This window comes from Meles meles, chromosome 1, assembly GCF_922984935.1.
Source record: "Meles meles chromosome 1, mMelMel3.1 paternal haplotype, whole genome shotgun sequence".
Taxonomy (NCBI): Eukaryota; Metazoa; Chordata; class Mammalia; order Carnivora; family Mustelidae; genus Meles; species Meles meles.
In genome coordinates this window covers 122,369,586-122,390,236 of record NC_060066.1, presented here as the reverse complement: position 1 = coordinate 122,390,236, position 20,651 = coordinate 122,369,586, and the positions used below count along the sequence as shown (strand labels likewise).

Genomic DNA, 20,651 nt, shown 5'->3' with positions numbered 1-20,651 from the left:
AGAAAAAGAGAGGTAAATGACTAACTGATTAAATGGCCTACAGCACACTAATAATCATTATTAAGGGTTGCTTTAGAACAGATGTGGCAGAGCCATCAATTAACTTTATTAGCTCTTCTTCAGTGTGTTTAAATATTTTTAAAAACTTGTTGCTATTTTTAAAATAGATTTCACATAAAAATCTACATTCTTATAATTTCTTGAAAATCAAAAGAACTAGAAACACTAGATAAGCATATTTCTTTGCACAGGGGACAAATACTCTTATGTGCTTATCGCAATAGTCAATTTTATTCATTTATGTTACCTGTCTGGTTCCAACAGCGTCTGAAATAGTGGCTTTGTTTATGGAATTGAGGTTTGAACTAAAGAAAATAAGATAGCTGTATAGTAGTTTAGGGAAGAATGTCTGGTTCCAAAGCAAAAAACAGCTGCATTGATGAGAAGCCCAAAATAAATACCAATAATATCTAAACAAATTAACCATAGGGTCTTCAGACCTATAGTAGTGCACAGCCCCAACTCATGAGCCAAGATTGCTATTATAAGCATTATAAGCTTTCATTTATCCAGTGAAAGCTCAACTCCCTTGCAACAAATAACATCATTAACAATAATTATTATTTCTGAAAATGATTTTCTATGAATTGAGAATTCCTTAGCAATATCTGCAGGTATATATAAAAATAATAATGAAACCTCCTTCCCCAAAGTATTACCTCTTCTCCTCTTGACCTTGATAGATTCCCTGAAGAATCTCCAAGAGGTGGCTTAATGACTGAATGTTCTGATGAGCTGTGTGAATAGAAATTCAAAGTTTACTCTGAATAAAACAAAAATCATATTTATCTTTCAACCTCATATATATATTTTGGGGGGGGGGGCAAATGACCCGCACTAACCCCAAAGTAACTCTCTGAAGCCATTTGTTAAGAAACTCTGGGAATCAGTGACACCAAACACAGTTGTAAGGAGCAAGTGAGAAGCCACTCTGGAAAGGAGATTAAGTTAAAGTCTACAAATTTTAGAGTGAGATGTCACGAAGCTTTCCCCTGCTGAGTTCTAGAATCCTGGATGCTATATTTAAATGTCACCCCAGGCAGGAACTTGGATTGCTCTTTAGGAAAATTATCTGGTCCAAGACAAAAGATTAACAGGAAGTGACAGTTGAAAGTCTTCAATAAAGCGATGTTTCCCCTTAATCACTTTTCATCATGTAGACAGATCCATCTATATACATAGCCTTACTTCCAATCAGCTTTTTTTTCCTTTATGCCTCACTCTTTACAGATAGTCAAAGATTTCCAGATACTTGAAGAAAGCCTCCTAGACAAAAGCCAGAGACTAAAACAGAAAAAGTGGGGTGCCTGGGTGGCTCAGTTGGTTAAGTGTCTGACTTTGGATCAGGTCATGATCTCGAGGTCCTGGGATCAAGCTTCAAGTCAGGCTCTATGCTTAGTGGGGAGTCTGTTTCTTCCTCTGTCCCTCTCCCTGCTTGCACACCTGCGTGAGCGTGCTCTCTCAAATAAATAATATTTTTTAAAGCTTTAAAAGAGAGAGACAGAGAGAATACAAACGGGAGGTGGGGGAGGGAGCAGGCACCCCGCTGAGCAGGGAGCCAGATGCAGGGCTCCATCCCAGGACCCAGAGATCATGACCTGAGCCAAAGGCAGATGCCCAACGATCCGAACCATCCAGGTGCCCCTCAAATGAATAAAATCTTAAAAAGAAAATATACAGAAAAAGGCATTTGGTTTGTATTTCCCTGATGATGAGTGATGTTGAACATTTCTTCTTGTGTCTGTTGGCCATCTGTATGTCCTTGGGAAAATGTGTATGTCTTAAGCTCATTTTTAATTGAATTATTTGGTTTTGGGTGTTGAATTTTATAAGTCCTTTACATATTTTGGAAACTAACCCTTTATCAGATATATCATTTGCAAATATCTTCCCCAATTCCAAAGGTTACTTGTTAGTTTCATTGACTGTTTCCTTCCCTGTACAAAAGCTTTTCATTTTGATGAAATCCCAATGGTTTATTTTTGCTTTTGTTTCCCTTGCCTCAGGAGACTTATCTAGTAAGAGGCTGCTATAGCAGGTATCAAAGAGGTTGCTGCCTGTGTTCTCCTGTAGTGGTTTCTTATCTCACATTTAGGTCTTTAATCCACTTTGAATTTATTTTTGTTTACCGTACAAGAAACAGGTCCAGTTCTATTCTTTTGCATGTTGCTGTCCAATGTTCCCAACACCATTTGTTAAGAGACTAACGTTTTCCCATTGGTTATTCTTTTCTACTTTGTCAAAGATTGACTATACAGTGGGTTTATTTCTCGGTTTTCTATTCTGCTCTATTGATCTATGTATCTATTTTTATATCAGTACCATTTCATTTTAATCACTATGGCTTTGTGATATAACAAAACTACAATGAGATATCACCTCACATCTGTCAATGGCTAAAAGCAACAACACAAGAAATAACAGGTGTTGCCAACGATGTGGAGAAAGGGGGACCCTCTTGCACTGTTGGTGGGAATGTAAACTGGTACAGCCACTCTGGAAAACAGTATGAAGATCCCTCAAGAAGTTAAAAATAGAACTACCCTACAATGCAGCAATTGCACTACTAGATATTTAATCAAAGGCGGCAAAAAACACTGATTCAAAGGGATACATGCATATAAAATAATATGTTTACAGCAGCATTACTTACAATAGCCAAATTACAGTAGCCCAAGCGTCCACTGATTGGTGAATGGATAAAGAAAATGTGGTATAGCTACACAATGGAGTATTATTTAGCCATTAAAAAAAAAAGAAATCTTGCCATTTCCAACAACTGGATGGAGCCAAAGAGTATTACGCTAAGTGAAATATATCAGTCAGAGAAAGACAAATACCATATGATTTCACTCTTATGTGGAATTTAAGAAATGAAACAAATGAGCAAAGCGGAAAAAAAGAGAGAGGCAAACCAAGAAACAAACTCTAACTACAGAGAACAGACTGATGGTTACCAGATGGGAAGTAGGTAGGAGGAGGGTTAAATAGGTGAAGGGGACTGAGAAATGCACTTACTATGATGAGCCCTGGGTGTTGCATGTAAGTGTTGAATCACTAAATTGTACAACTGAAACTTGAGTGGCTCAGTTGGCTAAGCATCTGCCTTCAGCTCAGGTCAATCCCAGGATCTTGGGATCAGAGTCCCAAATCCGGCTCCTAGCTCAGCAGGGAGCCTGTATCTCCCTCTGCCTGAGACTTCCCTGCTTGTGCTCTCTCTGACAAACGAATAAATAAAATCTTTTTTAAAAGAAAAGACTAGATGAAGCAACTTATATGTGGCATTTAAGAAACAAAACAAATGTTAGGGCGCCTGGGTGGCTCAGTGGATTAAGCCGCTGCCTTCGACTCGGGTCATGATCTCAGGGTCCTGGGATCCAGCCCCACATCGGGCTCTCTGCTCCACAGGGAGCCTGCTTCCTCCTCTCTCTCTGCCTGCCTCTCTGCCTACTTGTGATCTCTCTCTCTGTCAAATAAACAAATAAAATCTTTAAAAAAAAAAAAAGAAACAAAACAAATGAGCAAAGGGGGAAAAAGAGACAAACCAAGAAACAGACTCTTACCTATAGGGAACAAACTGATGGTTACCAGAGAGGAGGTGGGTAGCACGGGGAAGGGTGAAATAGGTGATGTGGATTAAGGAGTGCACTTGTAAGGATGAGCACAGGGTGATTAAAAATTAAAAAAAAAAAAAAAAAGAATAGGTGAAGAAAATACTCAGCTATTCCTATTGCATAAATTAACACTGTTTACTAATGATAGCCAGATAAAAAAATCTTCCCCAATTAGTGAAAACACAAATATGTAAGATGTCTTCAATTGCTGTAACGGGTCAGAGCTCCCAAGAAGGTCTTGCTGCAATCATCCCAACATGCTATAAAACACCTTGTGCCCTCAATGTCTGTGAATTAAAATATTACTTGTTGAGAGGTACCAATGGCAAGAAAAAGGAAAATCAGGGAGAAGATAAATCTATAAGATCTCTGAGTAAAATGACTTATAAAAAAAGAGAATCATCTTAGTGGTACTGAGAAAGCAAAAATAAAAATAGGAGAACAAAAGCTACTAAGAAATTCATAAGTCAACAGAAGAGAATACAGATAAAAAAGACAGATCAGAAAAATATTTGATATGTAATGATCTCCACAAACTTTTATTTGTAAGACTCCAAAGAGAAGTTCAACTTCCTAGGTTTCCAAACATTAATAGGATGTTAATATTTCTAGGCGTTACAAAATAAAGTACTTACATTTGGTTTCCACAAGGTGATTCCTCAAGAAAAGGTATGTGATTCGTTGATCCAGGATTACGCGGGGTGCTTGTGTGAATATTTGAAGCATCATGTGTTAATCTCTGACTGGAGTCTTGAGGTGGTGTAGCAAAACTAGTTACAGAAGAATTATTAGATCCATTGCTTTTGTTCCCATTACATTGCTGGTTGAGCGCTGACACCTCACTACCAAGGCTATCCATTCCAATATTTAATTCACCAAGCTTTTGAATAGACCTAAAAAATAAAACAATGTAATTACATTAAAATGAAAACTTAATCACTTCTTAACATGTAGAAGAGAGAAGCCTAGGTGGCTTGGTCAGTTAAGTGTCTGCCTTGGGCTCAGGTCATGATCTCGGGGTCCTGGAATCAAGCCTCCACTTTGTGCTCCCTGCTCAGGGGGGAGTCTGCTTCCTCCTCTCCCTCTGCACCCCCCCACTTGCGCTCTTTCTCTCACACATGCTCTTTCTCTCACAAATAAATAAATAAAATCTTTAAAAATATATATATGTAAGATTATAAGTTTGAGAAGGTAAATACAGGAACATGTAATAAATAAATGGTAAGTTCAGTACTAAAGTTACCATCATTGTCTTAAGACATAACTAAGATACTGAAAGATCCAAATTTTCCTACAGTATCCCCACTGTAGGATACAGGTATTTTACCATAAAAAAATTTTTTTTCCCATTTTATTTTTTTCAGCATAACAGTATTCATTGTTTTTGCACCATAAAAATTTTTTTTAAAAAATTTTCTTCTTCAGTATAGCTTTGGTTTAATTTTCAATTTGAAACTTAATTTCCCAAAACAGTCAACAAAAATATCACCACTATCAAAATTTCTCACCAACAAAACAAGCCATTTTCATTTCATCTCTCTAGTAATATCATACCAACTAGGAAATGTATAATTAGAGCCAAGCATGGGACAAATTCTAGTGGCAATCTATTAGTCACACATTTATTCATTCTACACAGACGATCTGCCAGGCTCTGATTTAGGAACTCGGTAGCTACAGCAGGAAGCAAAACAGCCTCAAGGTCTTTCTCTCTTCACAAGTCTTCCTTTATCAGGGTAGATTGACTTCTTTTGTTGGACTCAAGACTCCGAACAGCACAAAGAGGAAGCTGACAGGCTCTGTTACCATTTTGACACAGAACTGGCCCAGCATCACTTTCTAGAGCCTAGATTCATGAGAGAAGAGTACACAAGGGGTATGATTACCAAGAGGTGTTGGGGCTTATTGCATTTTCTCGTTTTCCTACATTAAACATTACAGAGAAAGAGAGAGACAGAGAGTGTGTGTGTGTGTGTATGTATTTAGGGTTTGGAAAGACTTTAAGAGAGCAGTTCAATATTATTAAAGGAATTGGCAGCCATTACTAAATACATAAGTTAATTCTAACTAGATTACAATTCCCAAATGTTATCCTATGAAATACTAATCCTGTGATGTGCTCCCCATAACGAAGGAGTCTGAGGTCAAGTCAACTTGGGAAATGTTAAGTATAAAGTCTAAAATGTTGGGGCGCCTGGGTGGCTCAGTGGATTAAGCCGCTGCCTTCGGCTCGGGTCATGATCTCAGGGTCCTGGGATCGAGCCCCGCATCGGGCTCTCTGCTCCGCAGGGAGCCTGCTTCCTCCTCTCTCTCTGCCTGCCTCTCTGCCTACTTGTAATCTCTCTCTCTGTCAAATAAATAAATAAAATCTTTAAAAAAAAAAAAAAAGTCTAAAATGTTAATATCATTTTGACTCTCTAATAGTGGGGAGGATGAGGCAGAATATGCTTATAAGTGTCAAATCAGTGGTGCTATTTATTAGTATTAATAGAAACAAAGTATCAAGAAGTAGTGAGAGAGTACTGTTAATAAAAATTCTATTGTGCTTTAGTTGATTTTTTTCCAATCAGATCTATTATGTAACATGACTCTTACTACTTTTCCTCTTTCATGATTCTTGGAAAAGAGACACAGAATTTAAATCTGGAAACTATGAGCCACTGCTAGAATGATTCAAAAAAATAAAACATTACCGGGAAAGTGTATTTCATTTTATAGATTCTATCCCTATTCCAATTATCCATAGTATTGGGTACTTTAAAGTCCTGGTACTGGCTCAGATATAGAAAACTAAGTGCCTAGGAAAAAAGGTCGAATAAAAGTATTATATTAAAGGGTTAGAAAATAGTAGATAAGAGAGTTAGAAGAACAACAGTGAATTTATATGAAACTAATGTACAAAAGCCAAATACCAACTAGTAACTTGAATTCTGTTTACCACTGTCTTTTTTTTCTTTTTTAAAGATTTTATTTATTTATTGGATAGACAGAGATTGCAACTAGTCAGAGAGGCAGGCAGGGAGAGAGAGGAGGAAGCAGGCTCCCTGCTGAACAGAGAGCCCGATGTGGGGTTCGATCCCAGGACCCTGGGATCATGACCTGAGCTGAAGGCAGAGGCTTTAACCCACTGAGCCACCCAGGCGCCCCTGTTTACAACTGTCTTTAAAGGAAGGATAAACCATCTTGAAAAGTTTAACTTTCTTTTCTGAGGAAGTACATCCCTTACTACTATTAGGATCACAGAACCTTGCCACTTTATCTTCTGATTTAATGCTAGCCATCTGCTTCCACCGAAAAATAAACAGTCAGGAAATCCAACTGCAACCATGGTCTTTATGGATATAAAGAAGACATCTAAGAACCAGAAATGGCAGTTCATCAAAATAGGTTAATTCTGATAAGCCACGGACCTATCAGAGGTGATAAGAAAATGATCCTCAAATGCAATGTTGAGAAGTTTATTTAGGCTCTTTAGATTACCTCTATAAACATTCATTGCATTAAAGTTTGAAGACAGAATCAATTTCAGGCTCACTGACTTGCACAACCCTCAGAGTAACAAGAAGATTACTCCCAATATTATTGAATCAAGTAAAGAACTGACAGTCACCACTGCATTACCTAATCATAATCACAACAATAACCTACATTTACGATATATTTCCCAAATGCCAGGAATTATTCTAAGTAATTTTTTATATATTAACACATTTAATCTTCTAATGACCTTTGCTCATTTAAATATATGTATTCTAGTTTATTGATTTTTAAAAAGACACATCATCATCTATCTAGATACATACACACAACATCTCCTATAATTAAAAACAATGTAAGTGCGTATCATCTTGGCAAAAGTTGTAAGAAAGAATAATATATTGAATTCTAAAGAAACTGAAAGTTAAGGAACCAAAATAACAAAAAAACAGTGAACACTTAGTATAGGGCTTAGTATATGCCAGGTACTATTCTTAGCACTTGGCGCAGATTAACTCATTTAATCTTCAAGTCTATTCTGTGGGGGCACCTGGGTAGCTCAGTGGGTTAAAGCCTCTGCCTTCGACTCAGGTCATGATCTCAGGGTCCTGGGATAGAGCCCCGCATCGGGCTCTCCCCTCAGCGGGGAGCCTGCTTCCCTTCCTCTCTCTCTCTGCCTGCCTCTCTGCCTACTTGTGATCTCTGTCAAATAAATAAAATCTTTAAAAAAAAAAAAAGTCTATTTTGTGAAGTAGATGAGGAGACAAGCAAAAAGAAGCCAAGTGACTAGGAACCCTAGGATCTCAGCAACCCTGGGACAGCTGGATCCACCTGGCTATTTGCTTACAGCTGTGAGTTCACCACCACACTTCTGCTCTCATTGCTTAGAAGTGAAAAAAGGTTTAAAGGGAAGGAGACCAAAATTAGATGAACACTCAGAATGCTGTGAAAGGAAGATATTCCGTAACACCCCATTACTTGAAACACTTAAAATGCTTTAAAATTTCAAACTATATGTGGAAAGTAGCAGTTGCTGCATGCTTTCAATAGCTTTGAAACAATTCCTTATGTTTTAAAAAGTGACTGAAAGACATACCTATTAAGGAATTGTTCGGTAAGATTCTGCTGCTGATCAGGTCCATCCTCCTGATTTACACCTCCCTCGAGCAGCATTTGTTGGTATATTTGTCGTTGTTGCTCCTTCTGTTCTAAATGCTGTTGATAGCGTAATCTTTGCCTATAATATTCTTGAAATTGTTCTGTTGAATCTCGAAGCTTTAAAATATTAGAAAAAATAATGTATTTGAGCAGACTATGATTAAATATATGTCCTTACCCAACAGTAACTTCTATAAACACTAGATGAAATATACAAGTAACTATATGTAACAACTGGAAAACTTAATACACTGCACTTTGAAAAATAATACAGTATCCATGACTTTGTATGGTCAAGTAGATAATTTGCTTGATTCTAAAGCAGAGACTGACCAAAATGAATGGTCATCCTGGATCTTTGACTAACCCAAAATAAAAATACAAACTATAGTAGGCACAAAGGGTCATGGAATTAGAGCTGCATTGCTTGAAAAAAATACTGGAAGACCACTTTAGTATTTAATAAACACAATATTAACTTTTCCAACACTGTTTAAAAATTATTTATTTATTTGACAGACAGAGGGCACCAGCATGGGGAGTGGCAGGCAGAGGGAGAAGCAGGATCCCCTCTAAGCTGGGCACCCAATGAGGAACTCGATCTGAGGACCCTGGTATCATAACCTGAGCAGATTGGTATCTGCTGGTATCATAACCTGAGCAGATGCTCAATCAACTGAGCCATCCAGGCGCCCCTAACTTTGTCCCACACTTAATTTAAGCATGTAAATGGTTTAATAGGTTACTCTAGAGAGAAACTTTAAAAATTTCTCTCAAAAACAATACTTTGTTTCAAGTGACAATTCACAAGAAACTGGAATAAATGGGTAGTAAACTTAATCAACATTGCTACATCTTTAATCTAAAAGAACTATATAGGGTCGCCTGGGTGGCTCAGTTGGTTAAGCGTCTGCCTTTGGCTCAGGTCATGATCCCGGAGTCCTGGGATCCAGCCCCACATTGGGCTCTCTGCTCAGCAGGGAGCCTGCTTCCCCCTCCCTCTCTCTGCCTCTCTGCTACTTGTGATCTCTGTCTCTCTCTATCAAATAAATAAAATCTTTAAAAAATAAAAATTAAAAAAAAAAACTATATAGCACCCAAACTTAACAGACTTACATATTTAGTAAATTCCAATACTGACAAAGAAAGATGGAGTCCAGTTATATTGCATGGATCACATGAATTGGGGTCACTCTGGAACAAGTCAATCATCTCCAAAATTGGTCCACACTAACAATAAGCTTAACAAAGAGTCTTATACAGCTAACTAAAGCTAAAACTCTCTCCCCTTTTCCAAAAAGTAGTAAGAATCCTCCTCTACTTAATAACTTACAGCAATAACTGAGATAAAATTATCTAGGTGTCCTTTTAAAATTTTTATTGTTGGTAAAATAAATAGAAACTTTGTCATTTTAACCACTTTTATGTGTCAACTCAGTGGCATTAATTATACTCACAACATTATGCAATAATCACCACTATCTATTTCCAAAATTCTTCATCAATTACAGAGAAAGTCTGTAACCATTAAGCAATAACCTCCCATTTCTTCCTCCACCAAGCTCCCGGTAACCTCTATTCTACTTTCCTTAAGATTTTGCCAATTTTAGATATTTGATATAAGTGGAATCATATAATACTTCATCCTTTACTGTCTGGCTTATTTCACTCAGCATGTTTTCAAAGCTCACCCATGTTGTAGAATATGTCAGAATTTCATTCCTTTTTGTAGTTGAATAATATTCCATTGAATGGATATACCACTTTTGTTTACCCATTAATCTGTGGATGGACACTTGGGTTTTATCTACCTTTTGACTACTGTGAATAATGCTGCTATAAACATGGATGTAGAGATACTTGTTTAAGTCCTTGCTTTCAATGCTTTAGAATGGAATTGCTGGGTTATATGGTAATTCAATATTTAGCTATACTTAAGCTATGTTTTAGCTATATTTAATTCTATATCAAAGATACCACCAATCTATAGTGCACCATTTTACATTCAAATCAACAAATGAGGGTTCAAATTTCTCCATTTCCCCACCAACACTTATTCTTGTCCACGGCTTTGAGTTTAACTATCTTAGCAGTTGTGAAGCTATATTTCATTGTGGTTTTGGTTTAAATTTCCCTAATGACTAGTGGCACTAAGCATCTTTTCACATGCTTATTGGCCATTTGAATATACTCCTTGGAGAAAATTCTATTCAACTTCTATTCAACTCCTTTCTTCTACGTTGAATTGTCTTTTTTGTTGTTGAATTGTAGTTCTTTACATATTCTAGATATTAAACCCTTATCAGATATATAATTTATAAATATTTTTCCCCCATTCTACTGGCCATCTCTTTACTGTCTTGATAAAGTCCTTTGAGGCACAAAAGTTTTTAATTTGATGAAGTTCAATTTATCAGTTTTTATGTTTGTTGCTCAAGCTTTTGAAATCATATGTAAACACATAATAAAATCCAAGATTATGAATATTTGCTCTTGTGTTTTCTTCTAAGAATTTTATACTTTCAGTTCTTATAATTAAGTTGTTCATCTGTTTTTAGTTAATTTTTATACATCATATGAGGTAAGAGGTCCAACTTCATTCTTTTCCATGTGGACATCTAGTTGATCCATCATCATCTTTCCCCATTGAATAGACCTGACACCTGTACCAAAAGTCAATTAGCCACAGATATATGGAATTACTTCTGGTCTCTCAGTGTTGTCCACTGCTCTATACTTCTATCCTTATACAAGTACCAAACAGTTTTGATTACTTTGCTTTTGTAGCTACTGTAGCTTTGAAATCATGAACTGTGTGTGAGTTCTCCAACTTTGTTCAAGATTGTTTTGGCTATTCAGGACACATTACAATTTCATATGAATTTGAGTATTGGCTTCCCACTGCTGCAAAAAAAGGCTGCGGAATTTTTATAGTTGTTACATGGAATCTGTAGATCAAATTAGTACTGACATTTTAACAATATTAAGTCTATCTGTGAACACATGGTATCTTTCCATTTATTTAGATATTTTAAAATTTCTTTCAGCATTATTTTATAGATTTCAGAGTCTAAGTTTTTCACCTTGTTGGTTTAATTTATTCCTGGGTATTTTCTAGTCTGGATGGTTTTTATTTCTTTTTCTTGTCTATTCATTCTAGCTAACACTTCCAGTAAATGTTGAATAGCAGTGGTAAAAATAGGCATCCTTGTCTTTGTTCCTCATTTTAGATGGAAAGCTTTTAGTTTTTCACCATTGAGTAGGACATTAGCTTGGGGTTTTCATAAATGAACTTTACTGTGCTGAAGAAATTCCATTTTTTTCTTAGTTTTCTGAGAGCTTTTATCATGAAAGAGTGTTTGATTTTGTCAAATGTCCTTTCCGCATCAACTAAGAAATGTTTTTCTGTTCTTCATTCTATTAATGTGATATATTACATTGATGGATTTTTTTTTTTAAATATTGGACCAGTTTTGCATTCTGGGATAAATCCACTTGATCAGGGTATATAATCCTTTTAATGTGCTGATGAATTTGGTTTGCTAGTATTTTTTTAAGGATTTTTGCTTCTGTTCATGAGAAATATTAGTCTGTAGGGTTTTTTTTTTTTTAATTTTATTTATTTTGAGAGAGAGTGAGAGTGCACATGGAGGGGAGGAGCAGAAAGAGAGAGAGAATCTCAAGCAGACGCCATGCAGAGTGCAGAGCCCAACATGGGGCTTAATCCCACAACCCTGAGATCATGACCTGAGCGAAAACAAGAGTTGGAGGCTCAAATGACTGAGCCACCCAGGTGTCCTGGTCTGTAGTTTTCTTTTCATGTAATGTTTTCATGTGAACTGGGTATTAGAGTAATGCTGGCCTCAGAGAATGAGTTAGGAAGCATTATTCTTACATACTTTTGGAAGATTTTGAGAAGGACTGATGTTAACCCTTCCTCAAATATTTGTTTGGTAGAACTCAACCCCAAGGGGCACCTGGGTCCCAGGCTCAGAGGGTTAAAGCCTCTGCCTTCAGCTCAGGTCATGATCCCAGAATCCTGGGATCGAGCCCCGCATGGGGCTCTCTGCTCCGCAGGGAGCCTGCTTCCCCCTCTCTCTCTGCCTGCCTCTCTGCCTACTTGTGATCTCTGCCTGTCAAATAAATAAATATTAAAAAAAAAACTATAATTGCATTAAAAAAAAAAAAAAAAAGAACTCAACCCCAAAGCTATCTGATCCTATATTTTTCTTTGTTGGAAGCCTTTTTTTTTTTTTTAATATTTTATTTATTTGAGAGAGAGATAGATCACAAGTAGGCAGAGAGGCAGGCAGAGAGAGAGGGGGAAGCAGGCTCCCTGCTGAGCAGAGAGCCCGATGTAGGGCTCGATCCCAGGACCCTGAGATCATGACCTGAGCGGAAGGCAGAGGCTTAACCCACTGAGCCACCCAGGCGCCTTGGAAGCTCTTTGATTATTAATTCAATCTCTTTACTCATTATAGGTTTGTTGAAATTTTCTATTTCTTCTTGAATCATTTAGGTAATTTGGGTTTCTAGGAATTTGTCCATTTCAACTCGGTTATCTAATTTGTTGGCTTACAATTAGTCATAGTATTCTCTTATAATTCATTTTATTATTGTAAATAACATGTATTATAATACATATTACAATACAATACCCAAAAAAGTATTATCCATTTCTGATTTTACTTACTCATGTGTGCCCCTCTCTCTCTTTTTGGTCTAAGTGCTTGTCAATTTTGTCGATCTTTTCAAAGAACCAACTTTTGGTTTTACTGATTTCCTCTACTGTTTTCTTATTCTCTATTTTATTTTTTTCCCCTCTAATCTTTATTATTTTCTTCCTTCTGATAAAATTTGTTCTTCTTTTTCTAGTTCCTTAAGGCATAAGGTTAGGTTATTGATTTGAGATTTTTCTTCTTTTTTAATGTAGTCATTTTTAGCTATAAATTTCCCCTAAGCACTGTTGTTGCTATATCTCATAAGTTTGGAACGTTGTATGCTTTGGTACGTTGTATTCATTTTTGTTAGTCTCTAGGTATTTTCTAATTTCCCTTGCAATATCTTTGACCCATGAGAGTGTGTTAATTTTTACAAACTTGTGAATTTTCTGTTATTAATTTCTGGCTTCATTCCATTGTAGTCAGAGAAGATATTGCACATGATTTCAATCTTTGTGTTTGTGTGTTTTGTTTTTTTTTTTAAGATTTTATTTATCTATCTGACAAAGAGAAAGAGAGAGAGAGCACAAGCAGGGGGAGCAGCAAGCAGAGGGGAAGAGAAAAGCAGCTGAGCAGGGAGCCCTGTGCAGGGCTCAATCTTAGGATCCTGGAATCATGACCTGAGCTGAAGGCAGATGCTTAACCGACTGAGCCACCCAGGCGCCCCTGATTTCAATCTTTTAAAATTTACTGAGATTTGTTTTGGGTCCTAACATATGCTCTCTCCTGAAGAATTTTACATGTGCACTTCAAAAGAATGTGTGTTCTGCTAGTGTTGGAGTGTTCTTTTTTTCTTGTTAGTATCACTTTATTTATGTATTTGCATTCACGTATTGTTAATATTCACATATTCATAAACTTACCAATACTTAGAATACGAACACTGATCTGAGATGTCTAGGAAAACAACTTCCTCTAAAAAGACTGATATAGTGCTCGCTTCGGCAGCACATATACTAAAAAGACTGATATAGACACCTCTGGGTGAAAAAAAGGTGCATCCTCCAAAGCAACAATATTGTTGTTTTATAGATGTCTGTTAGGTCTACTTGGTTTAAGTATTGTTCAAGTACCCTCTATCCTTATTGATCTTCTGTTTAGATGTTCTACCCGTTATTTTAAGTGGGGTATTGAAGTCTTCAACTATTATTTCTCCCTTCAATTCTGCCATTGTTTGCTTCACAGATTTTGGGGTTCTGTTTTTTGGTGCATATTCATATATGTATTTTTAATAGTAATTTTTCTACTTCATAATATTTAGTTGAAGACAAAAAAAATTTATTGAACTTAGTAAAACTACTTCTTCACCTCTTCTAAGTGACATACCATATAAGATAAAATTTATACTCTATTATACAATTTCTTTCCCAAATCACCACAGAAAAATAATTTGGAACTCGAAAGACTTGGATAAAAGTACTTGATATTATAAATGTCATAATTTTTGTTCACTAAAAATCTAATTAGTAAAATATAGAGGATAGTCTTACAAATACAAGCTATCCACATTCAATGTGAGTTCAATTACTTGATTTCTGAAATATGTAAGATTAATATAAACTGTGGTATTTTAGATTGTTAATAAATTCACCTGTTAAAAATGCTCCAAAATACATGACAACTAAAAATACCATGCATCCTTAAGGGAAAAGGGAGAAAATTACTTAATTAATAAGAAAGTCTAGCTATTCTCTCCTCCTCTCTCTCTGCCTGCCTCTCTGCCTACTTGTGATCTCTCTGTCAAATAAATAAATAAAATCTTGGGGAAAAAAAAAACTATAAAAAAAAAAAGAAAGTCTAGCTATTCTCTCACCTACTTCCAAATATTGGAAAATTCCTTTTACATTCTATCTAAGCAAATACTATTACTTCTTCCAAAGAGAATAATTCTAAAAGTCACTAGGTATATTAAATATTACCTCATTTTTTTCTTGCTTAGCTGGTCCTGGGTTCTGTGCTCCATTTGCAGGCTCTTTTTCTGAAAGTGAACTCTGGCCCGGGATTTCACTGCTTATAGGCCGCTGTGCCTCAACAGGTGTATCACTTCTTTCAGAAAGATGCAAAAAACAAAAAACAAAAAAAAACAAAAACAAAAACAAAAACCCAAACAGGAAGAGGTAGGGGTGAAGGAAAATATATTCTAGTTAGAGAAATTTTAATTAACACAATGAAAACAATCTAAATGTTATCAAATGTGCAAAAAATAGATTTTTAAATATTCCTTTCTTCTATTAAGGGTATTATGTAAGAGTTTTTTTAAAAAATAGAATGTGCTTATAACAGAATGTGCATTGGATTATTAAGCAAGGAGGGTAGCGGCTCCAGTCTGGTGAAAATCAGTTACATTCTCTGTGGCTCAGCTTCATCTATAAATTGAATTGAATAATAAGCTCGATGACCTAATGCCTGAATTCTCTTCATGTCTTAATTTGTGATTTTCTTACTCAAACATTAATTTTTTCCCTCCAATATGTTTCAACAAAATTTTTTAAATTTATTTTTTCAGTGTTCCAAGATGCATTGTTTATGTATCACACCCAGTGTTCCATGTAATACATGCCCTCCTTAATAGCCTGGTGATGGGTATTAAAGAGGATACATTTCAACAAAATTTTAAGAACTGTTTAGATTTTGTTAAAAGACTGTCTTTGGTTTATTTGCACTTAACATAAAAGCTGATATACATCTTTTCAATATTTTAATGCATACTAATTAGTAAGCTTAATATCTTACATCAGGTTGTTTCTAATATTCTTCTAAACACTAGCAATTTCTACTTCTCATATTACTCACTTCAAAAATTTTAATAACATCATCCAAAGATGATGAATACCACAGACATTTATACAGACTATCCATTGGCACAAGACACCATGGGAACATGTACAAAAGTAAGATAATCTTTCCCTTAAAGTAATCTGATTATGGGATGGCTTCATAATGGCCTCTCCAGGCAGATGTATGTAAGACATAACAAATTACAGGTCTAGGGTTCAGGAAGCAGAACTAGTCATCCTCAGAAAGGCACCATTAGTTAGAAGCTTTCGGATAAGCATCTCAACATATGGAATCACACATGTACCCAGAGAAGGAAGTAGAAAGACTTGGGAAAAATTTTCTGCTACCAGTCAGTGCTCTAGCCTGCTAATGACCACAAGAGGTCCCACTTTAAGTCCAAAAGACAGATTTTCTAAGACTTATTAACTGTATAGAGATAGAATAAAATGACCTTCATAAGGTAACACTTAATTTTGCAATTTATATAGCATTTCCACATGCACTATCTCATTTAACTTGCACAGTAACTGATGAAATAAATTGTAACTTCCATTTCACAGATAAGGAACAAAGTGATTTTCCTAAAATTGCACAGTGGGTAAATAAAACTAGGATTTGAATCCAGATCTTCAGTATCCAAATCAAACGCTGACCCATTCCTGAGAATTTGTATATTTTTGCTGTTTAATTTTGAGACTGTTACGCTAAGTAGCCAAAGCTTATGTTTCAACTGATTTTTCTTCCTTTGAGTTTATGAGTAAAAAGCTGTCTTTACAAAACACTACATACTCTCTTATAAACTTTCTTTCATGTTTTATCTTCTTGTTCACCATAATAACTCAATCACTATACCCAGGATGCAGCATGGTGCTAGCACAGAGCAGACATGCAAATATTTTTAAACAAATACTGTTTAAACATGAATTTACCACAAATAAGAGGTCTCTTCATGCGGCATCTTCAACGTAATTGATCTAATTAAGCCTCCCAATATTTTCAAATTACACCTCAAATATTTTTAAAAACAAGGTTATCTTTCTCCAAAGTAAATTTTTATACTTTATTCACAGCACAGTAGCCCTCTGCAGCATGTTATTAGCAGCCCTTTTGACATACTGTCCTTACCTGGAGTATGACACTCAGAAGGGGAGAAATTTATATTTACTAAGCACCATTCACATACTTGCCTCTTCACTAGGAGCTTTATCTCACTTTGCAAGTCAACACCCTATTTTACAGAGAAGGTCTTTTAGACTCAGAGAGATTAAGGAACTATCTCAAGGGCACACAACTACTAAATGGCAAAGCTATTGTTCAAACCCAAGCCTGACTCCAAAGATCATGCTCTATTCATTATTCCACACTGCTCTGCCTCATAAGTCTTCCAATTTCACAAGCATGACAGATGTTTTCTGGGTTACTGCTACTGCTCAGCTAATAACACATGTATTACTCACTTCTGATATATCATTTTTTACCTCTCTGTTTATTCTGTAATCTAGTAACTTATACTCCACTTCTTTATGTCTTTATCCAGTCATTCCTCAATTTTTACTACTTTCTTTACATAAGCAACAGCACATGTAGAGTCAGATCAGGTTGGATTTTTGTGTCTTCTTTCCACACAATCCCACTGGTGTACATGTCCAAACATGCCATTCATTATACCGACCTGAAGTTCTTCTTATGCACTCAGAAGAGTATCAGCAGCTCCCCCCGAACTAAAGTTCAACATCCCAAACAATGAAAATTTTCTTGAAAGATACCGGAAAGTCCAGGATAAGTTTAAGATAGTCTCTACCAATGCTCAAGACTCTATTCCTTTGGGATTTATATAATAGGAAGTTCCTATAATAAGTTATACTCATCCATTTTCATGACTAGGTATCATCTCTACTTTTCAAGTAGAGCAATAAGATGCCTTAGGCTTTAGCAAGTCACTTAACATCTTAAAATCCCCTAAAATCCCCCCTTCGCTTTAAGGAACATTAAACAAGATATCACAACTCCCTCCTCTGCAATCTCATAGCAACTTAACAGAAAATAATCTCAGGATTGTGAGATCAAGCCCCACATCAGGCTCTGCACTCCTCAACCTTCCCTCTCTAAAAAAAAATTATTTAAAAAAGTGACTTGAACATTAAACATACACACATAAAATCTCACACTTGTGAATATTTTCTAATTTTTACCAGCAAATACTTACCGTTCCGGAGATTCTTCATAAATACTGTGACATTCTGTATTCTCAAGCATGAGACTCCTACTGAGGTTTTGTACACCTGGATAATGGAAGTTAGCAAAGGAGTGTGACATTGGAGAAGTTTTGTTTCCAAGGTCTGAGATTCTCTTATCATGACTGGTTAGTCCACAAGTGAGGCCATCTAAAGCAGGATTCAGAGAGCGGGTCATATAGGCATCAGCTGATTGAGGCCTTCTCATCGGAGATGATGGATAGGGAGAAAGTTTGCTGATAAGAGGAGTCAAAAGATCAGCATATGCAGCTTTTGTAGGTTTCAGAAGTTTGTCAACATGAATATTAAGCATTTTCTGTTCAAAAGCACAAGAGAAGACAGAAGATGGGAGATTCTGAAGCCATGACAATAAACTCAGATCCAAGTCATCACAACCATTACCACACAAAAGATCAATGCCAAGAAGTACTTCACTTTCTGTAATTTCTTCTCCAGTTGCTTTACTTTGACAAAATTCTACACAGCATTCATAAAGTAGACCCTTCATTACAAGCTGAAATAAACGATTGTTACTTGCTTTAAAACCAGCCTCACTTAGCTTCCTATCAGCAGGGATGAATTCTGCAACCATGACACAAGCCTCTTCAAAACAGTGAACTCGTGCAGTGCTGGGATTCCAGTCCTTAAATTCAGCATGATTGGTCAGACGAGGCAAAGTCAAAAGCAAACAGAGCTTGCTATAATCATCTTTAGAAGGACAGTATTCTTCTAGGGCATGCAAACATTGCACAGCTTCTTGCATGGTAAATTCCAGCTGTAAGAAAAATTTAAGTGATAACTATTATGAGAGATGTTATGAGATATGAAACCAAGAGTATTTTATTTAAATACAAAGATACCTTATAAACTTTCATAAACTGTTCAACTGCAAAAGGATAAACTCTACTGTCCCAGAATACTCATATAACTTGCAAGTTATTTAACAACTTTCAAGTCAGGAATCAAAATGCTTTTCACTACTAAAATAAAAAATAATTTGGTTAATTAGTTAATTAAACTCAGGCTTCAGACTATCACTCTCAAATGTACAATTTTGAAGGTCAAGAATAATTGCGTTCTCTAGAAATGAAAACTGAAGCATGTCAATATTCAATTGTTTATATAGCTTGCTGTCACTCCAGCTTACCCCAAAAGTGAAAGAGCCATTCTCAAACTTGCCATAAGAGAAATTTATGTGGAGAAAGAAAGCAAATTAAAAAGAAAGAAAAAAGAACATTTACAGTTCATTTACTACAAAAACAGAATGAAACAGAATAAAGGAAGCTTAGCTAAGAGATTACAATAATTTGGGTACTGAATATTACCTTAGACTCAAACTTTTTATGATGTAAAGGAATCTTAGAGCTTATATATCACCTTTCTTCATCTTATATATGAAAAAAGTTGGGGAGCATATTTAACTTAAGTAATACAGTTGGTTAGTGACAAAGACAAAATAAAAATTAGGTCCTTTGACTTATATTCATTTGACTTTGACTTATATGACATTTAAACATCATTATCTCTTTAAAAAAAAAAAAAAGGCGCCTGGGTGGCTCAGTTAGTTGGGCCACTGCCTTTGGCTCAGGTCATGATCCTGGAGCCCAGGATGTAGTCCCACAGGGGCTCCCTGCTGGACAGGGAGTCTGCTTCTCCCTCTGACCCTCCCACCTCTCATGTTCTCTTTCTCTCATTCTCTCTCAAGTAAATAAATAAAATCTTTTTAAAAAAATCATTATCTGACAAACATTTCTCTATTACACATGAAAGTCATCATTGTAATATCTTTTGAGTTTATTTCAGTGAACACCTCCTGGCACATAGTAAGTTTCCTTGGTTTGGAAACAATGTAACAATACCATCACTAAAACTTTAAAAGTAACTTTCTAATGGAAAAACCCTTCCTGGGGCATCCGGGTGGCTTAGTCAGTTAAGTGTCTGAGCTCAGGACCCTGGAATTGAGCTGTGCACAGCAGGCTTCCCGCTCAGCTGGGAGTCTGCTTCTCCCTCTCACTCTCTCCTTACCCTTCCCTGTGCTCGGGCTTGCTTCCTATCAAATAAATAAAATCTCAAGAGAAAAATAAATGTTTAAAAAATCCTTTGAATCATTAAATTTAAATTGTCATAAAAGCATAAAGATTTTATCGAAAACCACCTCCTCTGTTGTTGTGCTGAACACTGGGTATTGTAAGTGACCAATCACTGGTTTCTGTACCTGAAAGTAATATTACACTGTATGTTAACTAACTGGAATATAAATAAAAAGTTGGAGGAAAAAAACCCACCTCTGCTACAATGTAAATACTGAAAAAACAAAAAGAAGTTAATCATAATTCACTTCTGGGATAAAGAAAAAAGCAACAATGTAGCATCTTTAAGTCAAACATCTATTGCAATCTAAATCACCTTAAACATGAGAAGAACACACATTACTCACCTACCAGCCAGCCACTCATTTATCATCTTTGTCTAAATCTTGGAACAAGTTTAGAAGCATTACAGACTGAAAGCACTACAGCTACAAAAGAGTAAAATCTTATCCCATCCTACTTCATAAAAACTTTGAAAACTCATGATACTAATCTTTTGTTTTAGAGAATAAAATACTT

At 35.9% G+C, this 20,651-nt stretch overlaps 1 protein-coding gene across 10 annotated transcripts in view; it reads right to left on the bottom strand.

Annotated features, from left to right (window-relative positions):
• WDR47 (WD repeat domain 47) overlaps positions 1-20,651 on the bottom strand; it is a 70,816-nt gene that overhangs the window by 20,589 nt on the left and 29,576 nt on the right. For 7 of the 10 annotated variants that reach the window (XM_046024731.1, XM_046024729.1, XM_046024730.1 and 4 more), the window contains 5 exons: positions 18,015-18,817; positions 14,950-15,076; positions 8,248-8,426; positions 4,310-4,567; positions 720-795 (listed from right to left, as the gene is read on the bottom strand). In XM_046024731.1, coding sequence (XP_045880687.1) covers positions 720-795; positions 4,310-4,567; positions 8,248-8,426; positions 14,950-15,076; positions 18,015-18,817 — 1,443 coding nt within the window. The remainder of the gene's footprint in view (positions 1-719; positions 796-4,309; positions 4,568-8,247; positions 8,427-14,949; positions 15,077-18,014; positions 18,818-20,651) is intronic. The other 3 variants (XM_046024710.1, XM_046024726.1, XM_046024728.1) reach the window with 1 other exon arrangement.